Raw genomic sequence first — 22,054 nt, forward strand, 5'->3', positions numbered from 1 at the left:
GGGGTGGGGGTTGGTCGCAGGCGAACTGGCTCCTTCCTCTGCTCCACCAGCCAGTCGAGGGCTGGGCGAGGGAATGGCGGAGAATTCCTGTGGTCTGGAGAAGGGCCTGGCAGAGACTGCTCCAGCCAGGAGAGGCTTCTGGAGTGAAGGGGTAGGATGGGGAGGAAGCGGAAGAGGAGGCAGCCTCTGAGGATGCGCTGAGGCACAGAACAGGCCAGCTAAGACTGCTAAGTGTGCCGAACGGAATGGCCAGATGAGGTGACTCAGGGCAGGCTTCAGGGGCAGGGTCTCAGGGAAACCATTCCAATGACCTCCGAGGTGGTAACATCTGACTCCAGAGCCTGCCTTCCCTTCACCTTCTCGCTTTAGATCATCCCCCAGGGCCGGCGGGGGGTGTGACATAATTCATTACTTTCTGGAAGTGGGGAGATCTTTGCCCTTCCTGTGGGTATTTGAATCCTACTCCAATAACGCATCCTTCCTTCTCCCTGCCAACTGAACAGCCAGCCAGCCCCATGGACACTCAGGTGTGCTTCCCGAAGAAGCAGAAAAAAGTGAAGAAGAGGGTCATCTGGGGCATCGAGGTGGCTGAAGAGCTTCAATGGAAAGGCTGGGAGCTAGGGAAGGAGATCACCAAGAACCTGGTTCTGAAAAACCTATCCTTGAAAATCCAGAAGATGAAGTACAGGTACGAGTACAAGGGGTCAGAGACCAGGTCCCTGAGCCCCCATACCCCCAAAGCAGGCACTCGAAAAAACTTTTTAAATGTCTTCTAAAATCAGAAATCAGAAGAGTGTATAAAACATGCAGTCTGAAGAATGTTTGAAACCCCTGTGATTAGATTAAATAATGTAAAAATAAGTGTCCAAAGCTCACTTTCTCCCGTTCTATGTCCTCCCTGATAAAGGTAACCATTATCCTGATTTACATAATAATGATTTCCTCGCTTTTCTCAAATGGATTTACTATTTATGGTTGCATCCTTAAATGACATTGTTTAATTTTACCTTTTTATAAACTTTATATAAATGGAATAACACGGTAGATATACTTTTTTTAACTCTTTTATTTTGCTCAATTATGTTTGTAAGACTCATTCATATGCAGCTACAGTTTATCCTTTTTCATTTCAGTATAATATTCCAATGTGTGCTTATACGGCGTATTCATCCATTTTTCTGTTGAGGGCTGTTTGGGTTGTTTCTAGTTTGGGACTGTTGTCAACATTCACGTATACATCCCTCATTGCCCAAGTACAAGAGTCTTTCTAGGGTAGATACATAGAAGCAGACTTGCTGTGACTTTGAACATGTGTATGTTTGCTTTTTGTCGATAAAGCCTATCAATTTTCCAAAGTTACCTGTACCATTATTATTCCCACCAGCCCATGCCTCCCCATCTTTACCAACCATTGCTATTATCGGGATTATAATTTTTTGCCAATATTGGTAATTTTTGTGGTTTTAATTTGCATTTCCCTGATTGCTAATACAGTTGAGTGTCTTTTCATGTTACTGACCATTTCATTTATGAAATTCCTGTTCAAGACTATGCCCATTTTTTTATTAGATTCTCTTTTTTTTTTTTTATGGTTAATGCTTTTTTGTATCTCGCTTAGGAAATCCTTCTTTACCCACCAAGGTTATGAAGATAGTCTCCTATAGTTATCTTTACAGTTTTGTCTTTCATATTTGTTTTTTATCTACATGGACTTGATCTTTGTGAATGGTTTGAAATCAGGATCCAATGACATTTTTTTCCCCAACCAAATGTCCAGTCATCCCAATTTCGTTTATTAAAAAGTTCATACTTTCCCTGATAATCTTTCCCACCACTGATGTATGTCAAGTGTCCATATATTCAGATCCAGTTCTAAACTCTCTGTTTTGTTCCTTTGATCTACTTGTCTCTCTCTGGGCCAATATCATCCTGAATTAATTAGAGCTTACAGTAAATCTCGATTTCTGGAAGTGTAAGTCCTCCAACTTCAGTCTTATTCAAAATTGTCTTGGCTATTCTTGGCCCTTTGAGTTCCTCACTTTTCATAGAAATCTTCAAATCAGCTTATCACACATACACCTAAAAGCTTTTTGAGATTTTGACTGCAATTCAACCGAACCTATAGATGAATTTGGGGAGAACTGACATCATTACAAAATGAATCTTTCATGGATGTGGTGTATCTTTATTTAGGCCTTCTCTCATGTCTCTCAATAAAGTGTAAAAGTTTTTCCATAGATGTTGTACACATCTTTAGCTTTATTTCTAAGGATTTAATATTTTTGGTGATGTTGTATATGATATCTTTTAAAATTTTTTTCATTTTTTTGTTTGTTCCTAGTGTTTTAGAAAGTCTTTTTTTTTTTTTCTTTAAGTATGGGTATTTTGTGCATAACCTTGTGTCCAGCAACCTTAATAAATCATCTCATTAATCCCAATGAATAATTTTATTGTTAATTTTTTTCCTATGTACACATTCACATCTTACCTGGAAATGACACTGCCCTTTCTTTGTCTGTCTTTACTGAACTGTTGGGTAGCAAAGTGTTGAGCAGGGATGGGTCCAGAAGGCATCCTTGTTTACGATCTCACAGTGAAAGATTCCAGCGTTTCACCATTAATTTGGATGTTTCCTGCAGTTATTTTTTTCTAAGATTTCATCAGGTCAAGGAACTTCCTTTCTATTTCTAGGTTGCTGAGAGTTTTTCTCATAAGCATATGTTGAAGTTTCATATTTTCAAACTTTATATGATCATTTGATTTTTTTCTCTTTTAATTTGTTAATATAGTGGGTTCCATTGATTTTCTATGTTAAACCAACTGTGTATCTCTAGAGTAAGCCCAACTTGATCATGATTGAATATTCTTCCTATACATTATTAAATTCTCTTGGCTAATATTTTGCTGATGGGTGATATTGGCCTGTAATTTTTCATTCTTCTCCTGCCGTGGTCAGATTTTGGTAACAACATTATGATGCATTGATAGAATATGTTGAGGAGTGTTTCCTTGTTTTATTTTATTGGGAACATAGGCTGGAATTATTTTTTATCAGATGCTCAGTAGGACTTACTGTGAAGCCATCTGGCTTATCGTTTTCTTTAGGGAAGATTTTTGAATACTTACCCAGTTTCTTTGATGATTTTAGGTAGAATGGCCATAAAATTTATTGTATAATTCTTGAGTCAGTTTCAACAAAATATGCTTTCCTAAGAATGTGCTTACTTATCTAAACCTTAACATTTATTGGTATAAAGTTGTTGACAATATTGTCTTATTGATTTTGGTAACAGCTACAGTATTTGCAGTTTTGATCTCCCCTGGAACTCTATAGCTCTGTCAAGTTCTCTGATTCGAAGAGCATCCTGGAATCTCTGTTCCAATCCTAGTTTTCTCCAGCTAAGCAATCAGGGATTTAATTAAGTCAAGGCCGCCTTCGCCATCCCTGTCCCTGTGACCACCCTGAGCATCAGAGGTACAAGTGCTGCTCCTTTGCCCCTGTATCTTTTCGGTCGATGCGCTGGCATCCTGGAGTGAAGATCTGCTAGAGGAATAGTCAGACGAGGGAGACAGGTGCTCCTGTGACAGACCCTGTATTTCCCCCTTCATGGTCCCAAGGACTATGTTTTCCAGGGTCTTCCCTGGTTGCTCCGCCCCGTCAAGTTTTCTGAGCCCTGACCGCAAAGTGCTTGTCTCCTGATTCTCCCCTGCAGGCCCCCCAAGACCAAGTTCTTCTTCACGGTCATCCCTCAGCCCATCCTCCTGAGCCCAGGCATAACTCTCACGCTCCCCATTATCTTCCGGCCTCTGGAAGAGGTAAGGTCCACCATGGCAAGCAGAGGGCAGTGAGGGACACGGGCACAGTGACCTCGGAACTGGCAGAGCCAAAAGGAGCTCCCCCACCACACACACATCCTGCCAACTGTAGCAAAAAGAAAAAAAAAATTAGCTTAGGAAGCCCTGGAGAAGCTCAGACCCCAAACTCAATAGACAGAGGAGGTTTCCAGTTATAGGGGGAAAGGCTGCACTACTATATGGACCATCAGAAGTGCCAGGTTCTTTGACCTCTTCCTGCTCTCAAAATACTTCCCCTCAAAAGAGGTTCATATCTCTGGGACCAAGACAGGGGTGTGTGGTTCTTGAGTACCACCCAGGTACCGCTGATCGTGAACTGCCTCTGCCCTCACTCCACCCCTGTGCCGCAGAAGGAGTACATGGACCAACTGTGGTTTGAGAAAGCAGAGGGGATGTTCTGTGTGGACCTGAGGGCCACCCTGCCTGGCCATAAGCTCACCTGCCCATCGTCTCTGCAGTTGCCCACGTGTGCCGTCGGGGACATGGCCGAGGCCTGCTTCTGCCTGAACAATGTAGGGTGAGGGGAGTGGCTGAGGCTGAGGTCGGGAGAGTGAGAACTGTGAGGAAGGTACCTGGGGGCAGGAGAGACTAGCTTGGCTGGTGGGGGAAGCGGGGAGAGGGAGGAAAGAGGGCTGCCCAGCATCTCTGCCTTTCTAAAGCAGGGGTAGAGATCAGAGTGAGCCCAGTGGCTCTGACTTGCTCTGCTCTCCAGGGACCTGGCCACCTACTTCACCTGGGAGTTCTCCAGCCCATTCCAGATGCTGCCCACCTCAGGGCTGCTGGAGCCAGGCCAGGCTTGCCGGATCAAGGTGACCTTTCAGCCTCTTATGGCTGTCATCTACAATGTTCAAGCCACATGCTCGTATGGGGGGAGAAGCAAGCAGAAGAACAGCATCCAGTTGCAGGCTGCTGGTGAGGCTTGACCTCTCACCTGTCCCCAGAGCCCATTTGCTGCACCTTCCTGGGTCTCAAACGCTTCAGTGTGTTCCCCTACCCCACCTTCCGCCCTGGCGTGGCCCCAGTGGGACCCATACAGTAGCACAGCTTCCGGCCCTCTCCCCAGCCCTGCAGGCTTTGCCTTTTCTTTGCCTTCCTTAGTGTTGAAGACCAGTGTTTCCCTGGGACACTTATGATCTTAGAGGGGCTGTTAGCTGGGCCGCCACAGAGGCCCTGGGGGTATCTCCCGAAGTCTCCCCCATCTCTGCCCCAGGCAAATGTGCCCAGCTGCTGGTGAGCATCAGGCAGAAGCGACCAGAGGACCAGGATGTTGAGGGCTCCCAGAAAGTGCTGCACTTTGGTTCTGTGGCTGTGGGCTGCACTGCCGAGAGGCAGATCAGGCTGTACAACCCGTCGGTGGTATGTGTTTCGCGCATGTGAAGGATGGGGCAGGACTCAGAAACACAGAACAAGGTGCTCCCGACACCCAGCCCTGTACAGAATTCCTCCCTTTCTCGCTACTCTTTTGTCTCCAAGCCTCACAGAACCCATGTCTCTTGATACACGGGTGTCGGCAGGTGTCCCCCTCTCCTCTCTGCTGGGGGCTGGACTGGGGTATTCCCTGAGCAACCCCAAGAGCAGCTCTGGGACTGTCCTGACCCCAGGACCACAGTTAGCCTTTATGGTACATTTGAGGAGAAAAAGGTACCACTCTGGTTGGTCCCGGTACAGGGCACACGGCTTGGCCTCTTCTTTCCTCCTGATGGGGGGTGTTGCCCACACTCAAAGCCGACAAGTGGGACACAGGCTAGACACCAGTTGCCCTCACCTCTTGGCTGGGCACCTCATTAATGACGGACTTCCCCACCCTATAATGTGACCCTTCCTGTCCTCATCTGGCCCCCACAGGTGAGTGCCCCTTTCAGGATTGAAATGGCCTCAGACATGCTAGCCAAAGACCAGGCCTTTTCGTGTCCCACGTCCTATGACATCGTGACCCCAGGAGAGAAGAAATATGTGTCTGTGTTCTTCCACCCGGAGACCTTGGACGTCAGAACTATGGATTACTTGTCTATTATGCCGTCTGGCTGTGCCGCCCAAACTCTGCTCAAAGTCGTTGGTTTCTGTAGAGGTACTCACAACCCTAGGACGCTGCACCTCCCTGGGACAAGAGCAGCCCATGCTTAGGACTGGGAAATGCTCCTTGCTTGCTCCTAAGAGCCAGCCGCCCCCTTGCCCTTCAACGTCGGTGTCTGCTGCCCCCTGGTGGGCTCAGTGAGGAGTCATTTGCAAATACCTGGAGATCATGTTCCCACCCTCACCCCTGGCGGCCTGGAGGTCTGCTCAGGCTGTTGGGGCTCCTGGCCTTTCCAGCATGGCCTTCTCTCTTCAGAGGCACCACCTCCCATCAGTGGGACCCTTTCTGAGACACCCTCGGGGAGGCTGATGCTCCGGCCCCACCCAGGTGGCAGGGCCCACTCACAGGGCCTCCATCTCTGTCCAGGACCTGATGTATCCCTGCAGCAGAACTGCATCGATTTCAGCTGGGTCAACCTCAGAGAGCACTCAGAGCAGCCCCTGTGGATTGAGAACAAATCAGACTGCACGGCCTACTTCCAGTTTGCCATCGACTGCCAGGAGAGTGTCTTTAGCATCCGACCTGCCTTCGGGACCCTGGTGGGCAAGGCCCGTATGACCCTGCACTGCACCTTCCGGCCCACTCACCCCGTCATCTATTTTCGGCGGGTGGCCTGTCTCGTCCACCACCAGGTGAGTGAAGACAGTGCTGGCTGCTCGCCCCCTGTATTCTGGAACTTCTGGGGCTGTCTGCTTGGATCATCTCCTCCAGGGCCCCAGAGTGGCTTTTGGAGCCACAGCATGGCCAGAGGCACATGACGTCCACTCTGAGTCAGGTGGGTGTGCCAACCTTGTCCTGACTATTCCAGGCCAGGGATTTTTCTGCTGCTTTTATTGGGGAGAGGGGGATGGGACCTCACCCCACATTGCACGTGCAGAGCCAAGAGCCTTGACGTGAGCACCTTAACCCAGGCTCCTGGGCAAGGCTGTATGAATTGTGCCCTGACCAACTAGTACCTGGACAGGGTAGCAAGTAGGGCCTGAAATCTAGCCTCACACGGACAAATGTCACAGGACCCGCTGTTCCTGGACCTGATCGGGACCTGCCACTCAGACAGCACCAAGCCAGCCATCCTGAGGCCACAGCACCTGGCTTGGTATCGCACACACCTGGTGCGGGGCCTGACACTCTACCCCCCTGACATCCTGGGCCTCATGCTGAGTGAGAAGAAGCTGGAGCAGGATGAGAATGGGGCCCTCATGATTCCCGCGCAGGTTTGATAGGCCCCGCTGGGCCCCCGCAAACAGGCTACCCCCCGGGTTCATGCCCCTTTCTCTAGCAATTCTTGGGAAGTCCTGTGTCCCCAGAGCCCTGTGGGGGTGACCCGTGTGGAACTCTTGTAGCCTTTTCCAGAAAGGAACATGCAGATAAGGGGCATGCAGGAGGAATGGCGGCTGGGCCCCCACGCACCTGTCTCTCCCCACACAGGACCTGGAGGCTACACCAGCCCTGCAGTACCCCCTCATCCCCCCCATGACTGAGTACTTCTTCGACGGCACCAGCGACTTGGCCATCTTCCCCCCACCTGTCAGCATAGAGCCTGTGGAGGTGGACTTTGGTGCCTGCCCCAGTCCTGAGGACCCTAACCCTGTTCCCGTGTGCCTGGCGAACCACACCAAGGGCAAGATCACCGTGGTCTGGACATGCAGGTCTGGCTGCCCCTTCTGGGTGACGCCAGAAACCTGCGATGTGCCCCCGCTCAAGTCTATGGCCATGCGCCTGCACTTCCGGCCTCCTCACCCCAACTGCCTTTACGCCGTGGAGCTGGAAGCCTTTGCTGTGTATAAGGTGTGTGTGTGAGGCCAGAAGGGGTGGGGAAAGTGGGTTCTCTGCCCCTGAGCCTGAATGGCAAGGTGGGGGAGGAGGGGTGCCAGAGGGATGCCATAGTGCTCATCCTTTCCCTCGGGAGGGAGAGCTCAGCTAGGGTCAGCCCTTAGGGAAAATTTGGTGTATGAGGAGTAGTTCCCTGGGGCTCTTGGCTTCTCTACTAGTCCTTGAAGTAAGATGTTGTTCCTCTAAAAGAGGCATGGACAGGAGCCAGGAACAGGCAGAGGCGCCGGGTAATTAGGCGTGTGTGGGGAGGGGCTTCTCGCACAGCCTCCTCTGGCTGGGAAACTCTGGAGCACAGGCTGTCCTCAGCCCAGCCTCGGTCCCAGATGTGTGTCATCCATCTCCAGTCGGCCCTGCCCTTTCCCTCCCTCCCAGCTTGGCCCACCCTGCTGTTCTTTCCTCGTGGCCTGGGTGCCGGGTCTGAGAGAAGAGCAGCGTGATGCGGCTGAGATCATAGTCCCTCACCATGTGACCTTCAGCAAGTCCCTGAATGTCTTGAGCCTTGTTGTTTTTGTTTTTGTTTTCAACCTATGAACAGGGTTGTATCCAAACTTTTGAGAAGTCTTTCCAAAGCCAACTCTTTAATTGCCTCCTAATATCTTGTCGATAGGAGAATGTAGAGGTTTGTAGGAAAGAGACTGTTGACACTTGCCTTGGCTGAGGCCAGCCCTGAGCCTGTCAGATGTTTAGGTTACATGCTCCAGCCCTCCGCTGTCCGTTACGGCGGCCTGCACGTGACCACTGAGCACTTGAAATGTGGCCAGTCCAGGTTGAGACGTGCTGTAAGGGTGAGAGACACTCTGGATTCTGAAGACTTAACACAAAAAGAGTGTAAAATATCTCACAAATCTCTTATATATCAATTTTATGTTGAAATAAGATTGTAGATCTACTGGGTTAATTAAAACATGTTATTGAAATTAATTTTACGTGTTTCACTTTGTCAGTGTGGCTCCTAGAGCATTTAAAATTACGTTTGCAGCTCGCCTTTGTGCCTTGCATTCTATTTCTTCTGGCCAGTGATGCTCCAGTCACGTTCCTACATGATGCCCTGTCTTAAGGCTGCTGTGAGGGTTAAGGAGCGTGTTCGCTGGGTGCTCAGTGTGGGGCCTGGCGTACAGCAAGAGGGGCTGTTATGACTGTTGTTTTCTGCACTGTCTTCCCAGGGAGCCCCTTCCCTTCTGTGCCCAATGTAGGACTCCTGAAATACAAGGGGGCAAATGGGGGTGCCCCACAGGATTGAGCTTGTCCATGGGTCTGGCCCTCCTGCAGGTCCAGCAGAGCTTCAATAACATTGAGGAGGACTGCACCCTGTGCCCGTCCTGGTGCCTGACGCTCCGAGCACAAGGCCACAGCTATCAGGCTTCCCTGGAGCACCACATCCCCCAATATTCGCTGGACACCCCCAAGGTGAGCGTGGCCCCAGCAGCAGTGGAAAGTGGGACAGGGGAGCCTGGCTTCTGCCGTGGCGTGCGGATACCTTCTTCCTGTATGATGGCCTCATAAACGAATCGCAGCCACCTCCCTGGCCGTCCTGATCTCTCCTGGGGCTCTAAGCCAATTGAGGGTGCTCTCCTGGGCCACGTCACTGGGACTGGGGAGAGTCCGGGGCTAGGACCACCGGCTCCTGCCCGCTCCATCTGAATGCTCTCTGACCTTCTCAGGTTTTAAATTCTCCATCCCCTGTTTACTGAGTACCTGTTAGAGGTACCACCACCACACCTTGAGCCCCTGCCCTTGGGGACCACCCAGGCCTGGGTGAGAAGGGTCACAGAGCCGACCCCTTGGACTGGCCCCTTTGTCGGGGAGTCACAACTCCCAGGCCTCTCCTCTCTGAGCAGCAGGGTGACCTAGGGCTTGAAAGCACAGACTCTGGAGCTAGACAGCCAAGTGCCAAGTCTGGTTTCTGCGTCAGTGACGTTATCAGTCTTTTCACTTGTCTTCGCTACCTGCGTGCCTCATATTGCTGGTAAGGCACCACTGTTGGAGAATGTACTTGGCGGTGATCTTGCCCTCTACCAGCTACGCTTCTGCTCAAGGGCGCCCCTTCCCAAAGCCCCCTCTGACTGCACAGTTCTCCTCCCTGACTCCCCCTTCCCTTTCCTTTGGCCAGTCCCTCCCAGTGATGTGTGGCCTTTACTGCCGTCTAGCACACCCTGGGCCTGTGTTGCTGTCCTGCCGCCTCACACGGTGCGCTTGTTGCCCAGCGGGATGGGGTGCCCTGGCCAGTGACTTGGGGCCTTGTGTTCTGTGGCCTGCTCACCTCTTACCCTGGTGCTGGCCGCACCCTAGATGCTTAAAGAGTGTTGGAAGCGGGGACCGCTGGGGCTTTCCCTTTTTCGAAGTGGATTCCCCTCGGCCACCTGCAGGAGACTCACCTAGGAGGGACAGCTTACCCAGAGCTCCTGGAGCAGGATCTCTGAAAGTGGGTTCTCCCAAGGATGGTATGAGGGCACCCTAAATGAAAGAACTCTTACTTAACCTTGAGGCCAGTTCCTGTGTTCACTCCATCTTCCTGTCTGTAGGTCCCTAGAAAACAGAAGCATTTTTTGGTGCCAAGCCGTGGCCTCCCGCCCGCCATTCCTTGCTTCCAGGCGTTGACTGGGTTGTGTGGAGGCATCTTGGATTTCCTTGGAGACAGCCCCGCCCACGCCCACATATACTTCCCTGAGTGTGTGTGTCAGGGTGTGAGGGCGTGTAGCTCTGAGCATGAGTCTCTCTTCTCTCGCGCCACAGCTATTTCCTGCCGTGTCTCCCGGCGAACCCTCCTACCGCAGCCTGCTCCTGATCAACAAAGGCTCCATGCTGATGACCTTCAACTTGGACTCCAAAAGCAGCTCGGACATCTCCCTGAGGCCCACCTCAGGCCTTGTGGCCCCTGGGGCCCACCAGATATTCCTCATCTGTACCTACCCCAAGGGCAATTCTTGGAAGCAGCACACTTTCTACTTGCAGTTCAACTTTTGCCCCCAGTATCTCAAGGTAGGAGGGAGGCAGGCCCCTTGGGAGTGGGCCATTATTGGGAGTTGGCCATTAAAGCTCACTTAAAGTAATTAAGGGGTTGCTCCCCCTCCAGGAAGTGGTGTGGCAGTGCGAGGACCCCCCACAACATCTATGAACAGTGCTCCCGACCCTCAGGGCCCTGCCCATTCACCTCTTGGGGTCTGTGACAAGAAAAGGGGTACAGAAGTCCCACAGGAAGGAACAGGGGCAATACAAGACTCTTATCTGCAGGCAGTAGAGGGGTGTTTGGGACCAGGCCAGGGAAAGGGTCCAGGGTGTGGACCCATGTCTGGCCCATGAAATGGTCTGCATAACCTCTCTCAGTCCTGGAGTTCAAGAACCATCTCCTCAGTCAGTCCCAACCCGCTCTGCCTTTGATACAAGCTGCCCATGCCCAGGCTGGAGTAGGGTGTTCTGGGGCCTTCTCCAAGGTGGAAAATCTGCCCACTGTGGCTTTCTGGACATTTGGGGGCACCTGGGCTGCAGGGTGAGGTCAGGGCACTGCCCTTCCTCCTCTGGCCCCAGGAGGTGAGCATGCAGAGCCGGGAGGAGCCGCTGCAGCTGAAGCTGGACACCTATAAAAGTGTCTTCTTCAAACCCACCCGGGTAGGCTGCTCCTCCACCAGCCTCTTCGCCTTCCGCAACCCCACGCGTCTGCCCCTGGAGTTTGAGTGGAAGATCTCCCAGCAGTACCGGAAGACGCTGGGCGTCCAGCCTGCCAGGGGACTTATCCAACCCAACGAGAGCCTCGTGAGTGCCCTGCCCCGGGTACCCGCCGTCCTCACCCGCACCATCATCTCTTACGCATGCCTGATCAGGTCAGGCTTATTATGTGCACCTTCCATTCGATCCATAGTCACCTCCCCCAGCCTCATGAGGAAGTGTGATTACCATGATCCGCACCTTTCATTTTGCACTAAAGAATTGAGACTTAGAGAAGAAAAATCCATTTGCTAAGATTATAAATCAGGAGGTGCAGAGCTAGGACTTGAACCAGGGTTTCTGATACCATTGCCCAGGGGCAAGTCCAGTCTCCCTTCATGGTCCCCAAACTGCGAGGTCACTAGGAGGTTGTTCGGAGCAGGTAGATTTGGGGCCTAATGGATGGCTGTCATTAAAGAATGCGGAAAGGGACTCCTAGAGGTCACAGTGGCACTCTGAAGCGGGGGGTCACAGGCTAGGACACGAACTAGCAAACCCTCGTCCTGGTCTAGGGCCTTATAGATGAGCTGGAAGGCCAAACCTGGGCCACAAACCACCAGCACATGGTGTCAGTAAGAATCCAGGGGTAGTAATCGGCAAGGTGAGAGACCACACCAGCTCTGGAGTTAGCCGTGAGAGTTCACATCCCAGCTCCCTGGTGGGAATAAAGGATTGAGAGGCCTAGGGAGGTAATACACAATGTACATAAAGTGCCTGGCATGAGGTAAATACTCAGAAAGGGTTCCCATAGCTCCATATCCTGCAGTGGGACTTCAGACAGCCAGGAGCCTGGGCGGGGGATTCTGGAAGACCCCCACACAGGGATCATCTCTGTGCCCCTAGATGCTGACGTGGATCTTCAGCCCTCTGGAGGAGACCAAGTACTTGTTCCGAGTCGGGGTGTGGGTCTGGGAAGCCGGCCTGCCCCCAAATGCTAAGCCCTCCACCACCACCCACTACATGATACGGCTGGTGGGCGTGGGCATCACCAGCAGGCTTTCTGTGAGTGGGAGAACCTTAGTGGGTTGGCGTGGGGAGCTGGGAGCTAGGGGCACAAGCCAGGGTACTCCAGGGGGCCCGAGTCCAAGAGGGCAGGAGACAGGAGCCCACTGGCCCATGGCCCGCACCCCTATACCTGCCCTTCCTTGGGGATTCTCTAAAGCCAGGGGCGGGAAAGCCAGGGCGGTGGGCCTGGAGGAGCCCCTGCCCCCCCTGCCCCTCCCCTACACACACACTGGCTGACTCTGGCCCTCAGGCGAAGGAGGAGGAGCTGCATTTCGGGAATGTGATGGTGAACAGCAAACAGTCCAGGTGGCTTGTGCTCCTGAACGAAGGCCACTGTACCCTCTATTATCACCTGACCCTGGAGCAGTGCAGCCCTGAGGGCACCGACAACGAACCCCTTGGTACTGGCCTGGCTGGGGCTAGGGCTGGGGAGGTGGGCAGTGAGGGGCACCGGTTAAAACTGTTAATCAGGCCATGGCTTGGGGTACGCAGAGCAGGGATGAAAATTTAGTGCTTCCACTTTCTGAATGTGTGGCATTGGGCTGGCCCTCTCTGAGCCTCAGTTTCCTCAACTGTAAACTGGTGACACTTACCTCACAGGCTGCAGGGCCAATGGCACAAAGATAGAGCCCTTCCATCTTGGTCTCGGAGGAGGGATTCTGCTTCTCGCTTTCTGACTCAGAGCCTGCTCTGTAGCCAGTGCTCTGCTGGCCCTGGGGAGGGGATCTGGGAAGGAGCAGGATGAGAGACAGGGCCTCTCCCGCTTACGCCGAAGGCCTCTCTGCCTTTGACTCCACCCGGCTCATCCCTGAGCAGCTCTTCAGCTGGATCGCACAGAGGGGAGCATGCCGCCCCGGTCCCAGGACACCATCTGCTTGACTGCCTGTCCCAACCACCGGGCCCAGTACTCCTGGACCATCAGCTACTCTCTCCTCTCCCACAGAGGTACCTGGGTCACCTGGCGTGGAGAGCCAGTGCCTGAAGGGAAGGGGAAGAACTGTGTGAACAGGACCTGGACGGGGGAATTTGGAGGTTCCAGAAAGCTAGCAGAGTGAATGTGAGGGTGCTAGGGTGCACGATGGGGTGTCTAGTGTGCGTGCTTCACACCAACCACCTCTGTCTGTGTGGGTATCCGTGTACGTGGTGCCTGAGCCGTAGAAGACTCAACATGAAGAGTTTGGAGCTGCGCTGATTTACTGTGAGGTCTTAGACAAGTCCCCAGCCTCCCTGGGCCTCCGCTTTCTTCTCTATAGAATGGAGTTATTCCCAGCCTGCCCTAGGGCCACTGGGAGGCATCCAGCACAGCACAGAAGAGCGGCTCAGAGTGTGGACTCGAGCCAGGCTGCTGGGGTGTGGATCCTGGGCCCCGTGCTCATCGGCCATGTAATCTTAGCAAATTGTGTAACCTCCCTGTGCCTCAATTTCCACATCTGTAAAATGGGGATAATGCACGCAGGCAAGGAAAAAGTTACCACATGGACGAACCTTGAAAATATGCCAAGTGAAAGAAGCTGGTCACAAAAAGCCACAGAGTGTATGATTCCATTTATATGGAACATCCATAACGCACAAATCTATAGAGACAGAAAGTAGATTAGGGGTTTCCAAGGGAAGTGGGGAGTGGAGCATGGGCAGTGACAGCTACTTGGTCCTGGGTTTTTGGGGGTTTTTTTGTGGTGATAAAAATGTTCTAGGATTAAATAGAGGTGGTGGTCGCACAACTCTGACTATACAAAGAACACTGAATTAACCCTTTTAATGCATTAAAAGGGTTAATTTTATGGTACATAAATAATGTTTCAACAAAGCTGTTTGTAAGAATTAGTTTAAATACAAGTAATGTTTCACATTAAATACGGTGGTGCGTGCAGAGCACTTAGGGCTGTGCCTGGTACGTGGAAGTGTGAGACAAGGGTTGGTTGGTGTTGGAAACGTCCAAAGCCTGGGAGACACCTGCTGCCCCTGACAAGGGTCCAGGGGTAGGATGTCCAGGGGTCCAGGGCGCCCCAGGGGAGCTGGGAGGTGAGCTCACTCCTCTCTTCCACATCCCTTTCCCCCAGATAACAAGGTTGGGGAGAAGCAGGAGCTGTGTCGGGTTTTCCTGACGGCCGTGTACCCCTTACTCTCCATCCTGGATGCCTGCTCCATGGGCAGCGCCGCGGGCATCAGCCGGCAGCACCTCTGGTACCTCTTCTCCTTGGACACGCTCAACAGTTACTTGACTCGTGACCCCACCCCCTGGGAGCTCACCTACAAGGTGCCCACCCGGCATAGGTAAGCCGAGCCTGGGGGAGCGGCAAGCCCTATCTGGGGATGTTTTTGGAGCTTTCTGCCCACACACCCAGCACCAGGCCCTGTCCAAGAAGTGGCTTTCTATCTCTCCCCAAATTTTTGCCCATCCCTGGAGGAGCCCGGACGAAGCAGGGATTGGCTTGAAGTCTGAAGTGCTAGCCCACTCTGCTCCTGGGCCCCAGAGTCTCTAATTCCCACACGTAGGGAGATGAATGGCAAGCCAGCCACTCTGGGAGGGAGGGACCCACCCTGTCCCCATCTCTGTCTCTGAGCCTGTTTCTCTGCTCCACACAGCACAAGCCAGATCCCCCCCATCTTCACCCCTCTGAAGCTTGACTTCAATTTTGGGGCAGCGCCAGTAGAGGCCCCACCCTCCGTGGTGCTTCTGGCCCTGAAGAACAGCGGAGTGGTGCCCCTGGACTGGTATGGCTGGCACGGAGTGGGGGGGGGGCCTGGGGGACAGGTGCCGGAGGCCTTCTCTTGCCGGTGGTAGACCTGGCTGCCTGCCGTCTGTGAAGAGCTGGTCCCCCATCGATGGGCTGTGGAGGCCAGGATGGAATTGGGGTTGCCAAGCAGGATGCAGGGCCTATACCACTGGCCAAGGTGTGTCGATAGGCTCAAAAGTGGTGATTCCAGTGGAATCACCTGCTGGAGATTGGCAGTTATCTCAGTACTTAATGAAGGAGAAGCGTCCATTGAGCTTCTGCTACATGCCAGGCACTGTGCTTTACAAGACTTTTTTTCCTCCCAAGCCTCATACCAATCCTGTGGAAACAATCATCCTCTGCTGATTCATTCACAGACAGGAGGCTAAGGACTCAGCCAAGACCACTCGGCCATTAGTAGGCAGAGCCAGGTTCAAACCTAGATTTGTCCAACTCCAAAGCCCCCACCTACGCCAGTTAGTCAGCAAGGCTTCGAACTGCTCTCATGCACCAGCGGCTGTGCTGGACGCTGGGGGACCCCTGACAGAGCCCCAGTCCAGCGGGGTCCAAGCCTGCACCGGGGCGAGTCAAGGGTCTGTGGCAGGGATGGACAGGGATCAGCTGCCACAGAACGGCGTCCGGGAGGGTGCCGTGACTGAGTAAAGCTGCTCGGAGCCGCTGGAGGAGTCAAGGCTGGCCGCAGGGCAGGCCGTGCTTCTCCTGAGCCCTCCACGCTTGGCCCTTCCCATGCTCGGCTTTCCTCCCACTGGGCCCCGAACTCGTGCCCAGTAAACTTGCCGTTTCCATGTCAGGACGTTTTCCTTGTCTTCCTCCCTGCTTTTGCCACGCGCCTTAATATCCTAGTAAACTTCCTTTTGGTGACTTCCAACTTTGTCTGGCTAAGTAGAGGTGAGAGAGACATGCCCCCATCTGGGCTCAGGCTTAGAGAGAGAATCGGGAGTCCAGCCTGGGTGTGGCCGTGAGTAGAGGAGAGAGAAAATATGCAGGCAGGGGCACTGAGGCCTCAGGAACCTTCCTACCTAAGCAGAGAGTCTTGGGGAGGGGGCTGCATCATTAGGGGTGTGATGGCTGCCCCTTACTCTCTGGATTGTCCCACTCCTCCCTGAGCTGGGGAAGCTATGTGCCTCCTGTCTGAAAAGGGCCTGGGACTTTGCGTAACTGAGGATTCCTGGCCCCGAATCACTGAGGAAGCTTGGCAGGCAGGGCTGCCGGCCCGATGGGGAAGGCCCAGGGTCTGCTGTGAGCTCCGGATCTGCTGTTCACTGGGCTCGTTGAGTGGCTGGGAGCCAGGTCCTACGGGGCTCTGGGCTGGGGGCAGGAAAAGCGGTGTTGGCCTGTCCTGGCATGGAACAAGGTATTTGGGGGATTGTGTGTGCGTGTGTGTTTGTGTAGGAGCAAGCCTGCTCGCACTCTCCGTGGAGAGGGTCCAGGTTGCTGGAAACCGAGGCGGGAGGAAGCCCAGGCAGAGTGCCCGTCAAGCTGGGCCCATCCATCAGGAGAGCATTTGAGGTTTGGGAAAGGCAGTCTGTGCTTCTTCCAGGATTCCAGGCACAGGGAACCTTCCTTGGATGGCTTGACTCTCCTAGGCTTTTTGTGTGGTGTTTCCTTTCCATTCCTTAGAAGGCTATTTTTGAAAATTCTAGTTGGTCTCTGCTGAGCTTATAAAGAACAAACTGAAGGTTTTATTCCTGCCAAGACCAGCAAGAAACAGGGAGTGTGGACTTGGCCTGGAGGTGGCAGCAGACAGGACAGAGTGGGAACCCCAAGGATGAGGAGAGCGTGAGGGAAACGAAGCCACATCGCTGCCTCCGCCCTCCAAGCCTTCTCCTCTGATGCTTCTGCCCTTGGGCCTTGCAGATTTCCTTACATAAGTTGGTTAACAGCATCTTCTCCCTCATGCACTCATTTAGTCATTGGCTAAAGCCCTACTGGGGCTTCCTAGGTGCAGGCTCCAGGTTGCCCATCAAAATAGAAATGCAGACAAGCACAGGCCCTGCCTTCCAGGTTCAGCAGGGCTGTCCGGGCAGACCAGCCCTTGGGTGCAGGGCGATGTGTGCTGTGAAAGAGGTATGTGCAGCACTGGAGGCTACTTTACATATTTTGGACGTGGGGGCGGTGGCACATCAGACAGGCTTCCAGAAGAAAGCTACAGCCAAGCTGGACCTGCAGCCCTGGCAGAGAGGCAGAGGCTGCAAAGAGCCTTCCAACAGAGTGCCTGACTTGTAGGCGGGAAAGAGGAAAGGACGCCGCTTAACAGGAGTGCCCACGTAGAGGGAGGGATGGGCCTCGGGCCTCGGATGCAGCTAGGGAGGCTGGCAGTGGCCAAGTCTGGGCCTTGGGAGACTCCTTCTGAGAGTTTAGACTTCTTCCTAGAGAATCAATGAGGTGTAAGCTGAGATGGGGGGCAAAGACATGATCTACTTTCGAGACCTGGCACTCTGGTCTGGGGTGTGAGGAGAGAAGCAGATTAGCAGCCTGAGGCAGGGGGCCAGGCGGGAAGACTGCTGCCGTGCCCAGATGGGGAGCCACACTAGAGGACTAGCAGGGGAAGGGAGCTCGGGAGAATTTGGAGGGAGACTGGGTGAGGGCAGCGAGGGAGACGGAAGTGTTTAAACTATCTGGTTGACCCCAAAATAGCAAGATCTCCACTTTTGCTGCTGATCGGTATCCCCAGATGAAACAACAAAAGCATTTTATTCACCTGTAACAAGTCAGACAATAAAAAGGTGATGAAAAAAATAAATAAAACACTCCCCAGCTCCCTCTCCAAGTACACCCTGCTAGGGTGATGAAGGTTTGGAGTGTGCTCCGGCTCTTAGCATTTGTACAACATATAGACCTGCAGACACGGTTATAGGGTTATTCTGTTTCTCTTCTATTTATTTTTTTATAGTAATGACACAATACTATACATATTACTTTCCGCTCAGGGTTACAGCAGTAACATTTTTCATGCAGCATTAAACCAATAACGGTTCCTTCAGATTAATACATACGGTTTCAATTCATTCTCATCGTTGCATAATATTCCATAACATGAATGGCCCTTAAGTTATTAAATCGCTTCTTCATTGGATGACATTAGTCGTTCCCAGTGTTTTGTTTTGTTTTGTTTTGCCACTACAAAGAAAGTTGCAGTAAGCATCCACGTGTGTGTACATGTGTATGCACGCACATGCATGCACTTATTCTTGCCGGTTACTTCCCCAAAATAGAATTTCTGAGTCAAAGGGCATATACATTTTTTTATTCTAAATTCACACACCAAAAGGTGGTAGCAGTTCCTTCTCTCCCTACTTATGTTTGAGGGTGTCTCTTCTTTCTAAACTTACCAGCATTAGAGGTAATTTTTTTACACCATCAGTAGTATAATTAGGCCATTGTCCACGTATTTGCTAACTTTTGATGTCACTGTGTTCTGTTTGTATTGGCCATAAAGTTGAGTTGTCTAGACACAAGTAAGGATTAGTATTTATTGTATTTTTATGGAATAGTTATTTTCTCTTTTACATAGTGCCCGCTCAGTAATTGTGGTAATTTTAAAAATCAGGTTGTTGGGGTTTTTATTGCTTAATGATTTAGAACAGTTTTTCTAGGTGCTTTTTCTTCTTGTATGTAATAACTACTGATCCAGTTTTTTGTGTTGCAAATATCATCTATGATATGTAACTTGTGCTTACTTTCCTAATAGCAAATTTTGCTAAGCAAGTCTTTAAATGTAAATTATAGTTTATCTGTTTCTCTTTACCTACTCTGAAAGTACAAATATATCCTACTAATTGTTTTCTACAAGTTTTTCTTTCAGGTAATTATTTAACCCACCTAGAATTGTAGACTTACTTTTTGTTGTGTAATAACGGAGAATTGTATTTATTTATTGACTGACTTGCTACATCTTTAGCAAATTAACAGGCAATATTTGCTAATACCATTGCTGTCATATATTAGGTATCCACATATACTTTCTTTTTCTGATATCTCTGTTCTGTCTTTTTCACATTTTCAATGTGAAAATATTTAAGATTGATTCAAAGAAGTTTTGATTTGCTTTTTCTAACTCCCATTGAGCCTTTTCAGATGTGCTGACCATTTTTCTTTCCCCTCTGACTGCTCCCTGTTCATAGCCTCTGCCCAATTTGGGGCCATCTCTGTGCCAGCTCTCAGAGAGTGAAAGGGTCTCCTTTTCAGATTGTGGCCTTGGGACCCCTTTATCACCCATTTGGTCAGCTACTTAGAGTGCAGTGCCTACTTTGCTACATCACAAGGCGTTTCAGGGGCATCGATCCTACGCCCAGCTATGCTTCCGATTCCAGAGCACCAGCCCTGCTGGGGCATGTGTTCACCTTGTGCCCAAGGTGACCTGCACACACTCTCTCTCTCAGGGCCCTAGCTGATGCTGCTGGCATTCCTAGGTGCCTCATATGCTTTGTCAAAGAAACCTTTCCAGAGTTAATGGCCAGCTCCAAGTGACCCACATATATAAGTGACTCCCACTTCCTATTTAGTCACAACAGCCCTGGTTCTGTTCCTGGGATTAGGGGCTGCTGTGAAATGAGAATCCACAACAGTCACATTTGCTCAGCCATTCATGGGACAGTTTGCCAAATGGGGAGATGAAATGGAGAGGCACAGAGGTTTCCATCTGTCCCTCCCGGGGCTCAGAGCTCCTGCCTCTCTGTTCTGACTGAGAGACTTCACTCCTCCTGCTTTTCACCCTTTCTCAGGGCCTTCCTCTTTCCAAGTGACCAGCAGATCGACCTGGAGCTATGGGCAGAGCAAGCAGAGTTTGACTGCACTGAGCTGCACCAAATGCGCGTGCAGGACAATTGCATATTCTCCATCAGCCCCAAGGCTGGGAGCCTGAGCCCTGGGCAGGAGCAGGCGGTGGAGTTCAAATACAGGTGCTCCCCCACCCCACCCTCCCTGCACTTCCAGTCCTAGAGACTCCCCCTTTCCCCTGGCTCCTGGAGGAGCCTGGCTGTGCACTGAGTGGATACCACCTCGGATAGACCTGCAGGGGAAATTTAATTTGCCTCATGCTGTCCCAACTCAGGGGCTTCCACATACTCTTAGGGCTAGCGGGCTCAAAACCGCAGGTCTGACCATTTGTTCTCCCACTTGTACTGGGGTTCTGTAACGCATCTCGGACTTGTCTCCTCCCTTCCAGCCACCTGTTCGTTGGCACTGATCGCCTCCCCGTGCTCTTCAAGGTGTCCCACGGCCGGGAGATCCTGGTAAGGCCCCAGCCCTGGTCTTGCCCTGGACAACTGAGAGAAGAGCAGAGAACTGTGTCTCCCAGGCAGCTTGGGGCCAGATCTCTCTCCTATGTGCTTCATCTCCTCCCAGGGGAGGATGCTACTCACGAGCTCTCTATTTCCAGCTAAATTTCATAGGTGTGACAGTGAAGCTGGAGCAGAAGTACGTCCACTTCATGTCCACAAGCCACCGGTTCACCCCTGTCCCCATCGGTAACCCACTACCCCCACGGCAGGTCAGTGGTCTACATCATCCTGGTCACAAGAGGCTTAACTTTTGATCTTTATATATCTGCATCAGCCCTTGACGGGGTGACAAAGACCCTGCCCACTAGAAGCCTTCACTCTAAAAGGCTCAACTCTGAGAGACCCCAGGCAAGGGGCTTCAACTTTCTGGTTCGAGGCCTCCTTCTCATGCAGAAGAAGGGATTTTCTTCTCCTCTAGCACAGGGCTCTTCAGACTTCTTTGACCATGAATCACACTAATGTATTTTGGATACTAACTCAGTACATACATATCCATACAACTGAAACGAAAGTATCACGGATCAATACATACGCTACTATATGCAAAGTACTCTGTTTTCTTTTTATTTTATTCTGTTCCATTTTTTTTTTTTTTAATGCTGGACATGACCCACTAAATTGGTTTCATGACCTGCTTACTAATAGGTGTCAGCCACAATGAAATTCATCGGTCCAAGAAGGATATCTTTCTTGAATGTGAAAAACTGGAATGTGAATTCTCATGAAGCTATAGAATTTTCTTTATTATTTGGGGGAAATCAGGTTCCTTTACCCTGAAATATGTACATTGGAAATCTCCAGGAGGGGAACATAGTATTCTCCCAAACGGTTCACAGCTCTGAAATTTTTAGCCTTTTAGAAGCCCTTATTGTTTCTGGGCAGGCATTCAGCCTTGAGGCAGAGGAATGGGCTTCTGGGACCTGAGAGGGGGACCCCTATCCCTGAGCTCTGTTCACTTCCCTACACCACCCTCTCCCCCACTGGCTTCCCAGAAGCCCCACCCAGGGCTAAGCATGCCCAAGCCTGCAGAGGCCCAGATATTCAAAAAGGATGGCAAAGACTCGTGTGCTCCCAGGAGAGCTTTCCAGTGAGACCAGACTGCTCCCTTGTAGCCCTGAACGAATACAGTGGAAAATGCCCCAAGATTGAGAGCCAAGAGACCCAGCTGTGCCTCCAGCCAAACTCCACAACTGTGGCCACACTTCCTCCTTCGTTCATAAGTTGATGACAGATGGTAATCTGGACCCGCAAGAGGGCAGTGGAAATAGAGAGAAGGAACAGATTTAATTTGCATTTTGGAGGCAGAATCATTGTGACTTGGTGGGGATTGTATCTGGGAAGTAGGAGAAAGGGAGAGACTGAGGATATTACAGGACTCCTAGTTTGAGCTCATGAGAATATGTAGTGCCATTTGCTGAAAGGAGATAAACTGAGGTGAGGAACAGGTTTTAGAGTGAAGAGTTTAGTTTTGGCCAAATTTGAGGTGCCTATGAGACAACCAAGAGGGGTTATCAAATAGATGCTGGTTCCAAGTTTGGAGCTCAGGGGGTGGTCCAGGCGACAGA

The 22,054-nt window shown here is 51.4% G+C and overlaps 1 protein-coding gene across 7 annotated transcripts in view; it reads left to right on the forward strand.

Annotated features, from left to right (window-relative positions):
* The window catches only part of CFAP65 (cilia and flagella associated protein 65), a 33,053-nt gene that overhangs the window by 3,768 nt on the left and 7,231 nt on the right, over positions 1-22,054 (forward strand). For 6 of the 7 annotated variants that reach the window (XM_016156862.2, XM_036237386.1, XM_016156863.2 and 3 more), the window contains 20 exons: positions 504-688; positions 3,714-3,816; positions 4,206-4,372; positions 4,568-4,767; positions 5,066-5,211; positions 5,701-5,923; positions 6,296-6,561; positions 6,943-7,143; positions 7,358-7,717; positions 9,032-9,169; positions 10,496-10,741; positions 11,288-11,512; positions 12,308-12,466; positions 12,720-12,870; positions 13,286-13,414; positions 14,530-14,743; positions 15,056-15,184; positions 19,932-20,108; positions 20,375-20,441; positions 20,588-20,698. In XM_016156862.2, coding sequence (XP_016012348.2) covers positions 504-688; positions 3,714-3,816; positions 4,206-4,372; positions 4,568-4,767; positions 5,066-5,211; positions 5,701-5,923; positions 6,296-6,561; positions 6,943-7,143; positions 7,358-7,717; positions 9,032-9,169; positions 10,496-10,741; positions 11,288-11,512; positions 12,308-12,466; positions 12,720-12,870; positions 13,286-13,414; positions 14,530-14,743; positions 15,056-15,184; positions 19,932-20,108; positions 20,375-20,441; positions 20,588-20,698 — 3,597 coding nt within the window. Of the gene's footprint in view, positions 1-503; positions 689-3,713; positions 3,817-4,205; positions 4,373-4,567; positions 4,768-5,065; positions 5,212-5,700; positions 5,924-6,295; positions 6,562-6,942; positions 7,144-7,357; positions 7,718-9,031; positions 9,170-10,495; positions 10,742-11,287; positions 11,513-12,307; positions 12,467-12,719; positions 12,871-13,285; positions 13,415-14,529; positions 14,744-15,055; positions 15,185-19,931; positions 20,109-20,374; positions 20,442-20,587; positions 20,699-22,054 lie in introns of those variants that run through there. The other variant, XM_016156867.2, reaches the window with a different exon arrangement.

The sequence above is a fragment of the Rousettus aegyptiacus genome, unplaced genomic scaffold (genome assembly GCF_014176215.1).
Source record: "Rousettus aegyptiacus isolate mRouAeg1 unplaced genomic scaffold, mRouAeg1.p scaffold_m13_p_2, whole genome shotgun sequence".
Taxonomy (NCBI): domain Eukaryota; kingdom Metazoa; phylum Chordata; class Mammalia; order Chiroptera; family Pteropodidae; genus Rousettus; species Rousettus aegyptiacus.